This window comes from Eptesicus fuscus, chromosome 14, assembly GCF_027574615.1.
Source record: "Eptesicus fuscus isolate TK198812 chromosome 14, DD_ASM_mEF_20220401, whole genome shotgun sequence".
NCBI lineage: Eukaryota > Metazoa > Chordata > Mammalia > Chiroptera > Vespertilionidae > Eptesicus > Eptesicus fuscus.
In genome coordinates, this window is record NC_072486.1 from 63,395,873 (window position 1) to 63,400,016 (window position 4,144).

The 4,144-nt window shown below is 50.0% G+C and overlaps 1 protein-coding gene across 1 annotated transcript; it reads right to left on the reverse strand.

Annotated features, from left to right (window-relative positions):
* Nucleotides 1-662: 662 nt before the first annotated feature.
* On the reverse strand, nt 663-2,667 carry LEP (leptin). The gene is made up of 2 exons (XM_008154045.3): nt 2,524-2,667; nt 663-1,022 (listed from the first exon to the last, which is right to left on the reverse strand). The coding sequence occupies exons 1-2, from the start codon at nt 2,665-2,667 to the stop codon at nt 663-665; spliced, it is 504 nt and encodes a 167-aa protein (XP_008152267.1).
* Nucleotides 2,668-4,144: the final 1,477 nt, after the last annotated feature.

Sequence of the window (4,144 nt, forward strand, 5' to 3'; positions counted from 1 at the left end):
GGAAAGACTCAGCCTCCGTCATCTGCACGGAAGGTGAGTTTGTGTCCATGTGCTCCTGGTCCCGGACCGCTGACATTTAAAGCCTGCTGCTAACTGAGAGGTGAAGGGAAGCAGGTTCACTTACACCTACTGTGAACTGGACACTGTGCTGGGTCATTCTCTCATTAAATCTCCAGAGTAACCAACCAGATGTTTTGGGGGATGGGGACCCTTGAAATCATCCATGGAAGTGACTCCCTTGGATGGGCCAGCCCTTGAGTCCACCCCGGGACTCGGGCTGAAACTCTCAAGTCCTCACGTGCGGCAGAGGTGACTGCTCTGCGCCTGCAACCAGAACGGCCTTGTCTCGGCGAGCCTGCGGATCTGGCTGAGCCTGCTATCGAGCTGCATGTCTTTGTTTGCTGGGGTTTTACTCATTTATTCAAGAACTTGGTGCTTCTCAAGGCTGATGTGCAGACCCTCCCCGACTCTGGGGCAGCATGTGCTCACGCTGTCAGTCCTGTGCTTCGGGGGGATCCTCCAGCCCAAACAACTGGCGGCTGGCGGTGGCCAAGCCCCGGCAGAACTGACCTTTGGAAGGCTGGCTTGGAGGAGTGAGAGAGAAAGGGACTGGAGGCCTGGATAAAAACGTCCACTCAGGCTCTCTCCAAGCCTTCCAGGCTTCAGCACCCAGGGCTGAAGTCCAGCTGCTGTAGCATGTCCTGCAGAGACCCCTGCAGCCTGCTCAGGACCACCACCTCGGTGGAGTAGAGTGAAGCTTCTAGGACATCGTCCAGGCCCTCCAAGGTCTTCAGACTCCTGGTCCGGGGGAAGGGGCAGCTGTTGGAGGAGGCCAGCAGGTGGAGCAGGTCCCGGAGGTTCTCCAGGTCATTGGATATTTGGAGCACATTCCCGGAAGGCAGGCTGGTGAGGATCTGTTGGTAAACTGCCAATGTCTGGTCCATCTTGGACAGACTCAGGACGGGGTGGAGCCCAGGAATGAAGTCCAAACCAGTGACCCTCTGTTTGGAGGAGACCGACCGCTGTGCAGGAGAAAGAGGGAGAAGGACAGCTCAGCAAGGCAGGAGACAAGTCACTTCTCTAAAGCCCTCGGCCTCTCCATTGTGTATGGAGGTTCGTTTCCGTGGTTGCTTCCTTTCCCTCTTCTGCACCATCCTGGCCTGGGCCCTGATTTCTTGTGCCCAGGTGGCTGCCAAACATCTAAACTGACCTCCCGGACTTTTTGTCCTCCTGTCCTCCCCAAACCACCCTGCCCTCCGCTTCCCAGGTCATCCGTTCCTTCTCTGAATGGCCTCTGCTTTAGAACCAGCCGGGACTCCCATTTCTTACTGAGTTAAGTCTCTTCCCCAGGCACCGAGGTCCTCCATAAGCGCTCCCTCCCCAGCCGTCTTCATTCCCTTCCTTTCCCAGTAAATTCCTCCCTTCCAGTCAGATTCTCCATGGACCTCACCCCATTAGGCTGCCCCCAGCGAGTGTCCCGCCTCTCTCCTCTGCTCCCGTAACTCTGGTCACCAGGAGGGCTTCCCCTTCCCAACTGCCCACAGCACTCCCTGCACCCACAAGAGGGACACTCTGGACATATCACGTGCAGCCTTGTCAGATGACTATCTTGAAAGCAATGAAACTTAAGGGCTTCTCTCTGTAAAATGTCCAAGACTCTGTCTTGTTCTGAGCTGTCCCTGCTTCTGGCCACCTAACTTCTTCCTTCCCAAGGCTACTGTCAGATGTGCACTGTGACCAGGAGATATGGAAGTCCATGCAGGGCAAAAAGCAGGCGTTTAAGGCTGGGGACTACAAAAACTACAACTACAAACCTTTAATGAGGGCACACTCGGTTCTGGTCCTGCAGAGGGTAGGGAGGGGTCACTTGCTTTCTTGAATTAAATCTCATAAAGACCTTATAAAGACTATATGACACCATCTAGTTCCTTAGATATGAGTCCCATATCTAGATGATGAAACCAAGGCTTAAAGACATTGAGGAACTAGCTTAAGACTTTGCAGATAGCGAACAGAGGTGTACAGAGAAGTGGGAAATGGCTGAAGGTCTAGGCCTATGGATCCCAAGGCAAAGACCCAAGGGCCATTGATAAATACCCAGAAGTTGTATGTGAATGAGGGTAGACTTGCTCTTTAGTGTGGCCTTGGCCACAGAACTAGCAATAATGGGGAGACCTTCTAAGGGCCAGAGCTCAGCTGCAACTAGGAAAAACACTTTCTGATCAGCACATTCTAGAGATACATGGAGATCCCAGAGCGGGGTCTCGTCACCCGCCAATGGGGCCAAGGACCTTTATGGCTCCCCCTGGTCCTAGGCACTAGGATTCCAGTCAGGGAGGAAGAAAAGTAAGAAAGCGGGGACCGATGAGAGAAGGAGAGAAGAGGCAGCTGCTCATACAGTAGGAGGAATCAAGGCCACCGAAGCCCCCACATGTCACTGCACAGGCCTCGGCTAACCTCTGAGGACCCAGTTTCCCCATGGGCTGGCCACACGTCTATTTTGTCTCCCCAGACCCTCCCTACCGTGTGTGCAATGTCATTGATCCTGGTGACAATCGTCTTGATGAGGGTTTTGGTGTCATCCTGGACTTTCTGGATGGGCGCAGCTTCTGTGTAGAACAAATAGGGCCAAAGCCACAGGAATCGGCAGAGGAATCCACAGCGCATTTTCCCTCCCAGATGTGTGTCTTGGGCCTGAAAGCAAAAGGAGCCACATATTACACGTTACTGCTGTCTCTGAAAATGCCATATGCCCTGTTACCAACCACAGTACCAGATGTGGATCAAAATGAGATTAGCTTTCAGCCCTGGCTATCATCTCCTTAGGGTCAAAGACAATTCATTATCTAGAAGTGCATTAATAAAAAGCATTTCCTCAGGGAGAGGTGAGGCCTGGTCAATAAAACCATGAGGAGGTGTGCTGCAGACCACGGAGCAGTAAGCCAGGGCGTGAGCAAATGGACGCGCGGTGGTGATGATGCGACTTCATTGTGCGCTTCGAGGAAGAGAGTGGGCTTTTAAGGTCTGGTTTAAAACCAGCCATTTACCAGCTGTAAGACTTTAAGCAAATCACATACCTGCTAAAACCTCTGTCTTTTATCCCCTGAAGTATACCTATCTCCAAGCTTTCATAAGGATCAAATTAGATAATGCATGTGAAAGAGCTGTAAAGGTATTGTGAAATGTACTCGATTACTACCCCGTTGTTAGAGATTATGTCACTTGTCCTCCCATTACTCTCAGAGCAGCCGCTGATATCGCCATATGGCATTTATCATTGGCTTTATCGCTTCCCCTCTCTCCCACTGGGAACCTGAATCCAACCAGCACTTATGGGAGGACTGATAATATGTCACAGGCAGTTCTTGGCGCCAAGGATACAATAGTGAACCACAGGTGTTCTCTACCTTCAAGTTGCTTACAGTCTGATAAGAGAGACAAATGGGTAAACAGATCATTCCAATTCAAGAAAAAAGAGCTTTGCAAGAAAGACAAGTACAATATATCAGGGATCAAAGGGGGCTTCCTGGAAGAGGTGTCGCCTGAGCGGGGTATTACAGACTGAGCAGGGGTTAGGAAGAGTAGAAAGTGGTTGCCATAGTCACAAAGAAAGCAGCAGATGCAAAGGCACAGAGGCAGGAGAGAAGATATAGTATGTCCCCCCAGAATGTTTGAAACTTTCAGCGTCATGGAGCCATGAATTCTGAAGTTAACAATATGCTGATCCTCGATGAAGCCACAAAGTTTTGATGAGATACATGAGGCAATGAGGCAAAAGGTAATAAAGTTAAATGTTTGTGAGTCGGTGGCCAATGATCCATGCTAAGTATATGTGGAGGAGCCTGAAATAATAATTAAATGTAAATACATTTTATCTTGAAAGGTCTGAAGGTAGCAAAAAAGTTAACCTCTGCTTTTGGGGTTCTGCCTCATCTGGTAAAATACAAACAAACAGATAATACATTTTCTGTCCATAGGGGACATTATTAACGTAATTCCCATCCTGGAAATGTCATAGAAATCAGCAGTCTGTTCATATACTATTTATAATGCCCGATCAAAGGCATGTGTCTTACAATTTGTTTCACAGAAGGGAAACGTGAGGCTCGAGGGGATGCATTCACTTGCCCAAAGTCAAACAAAG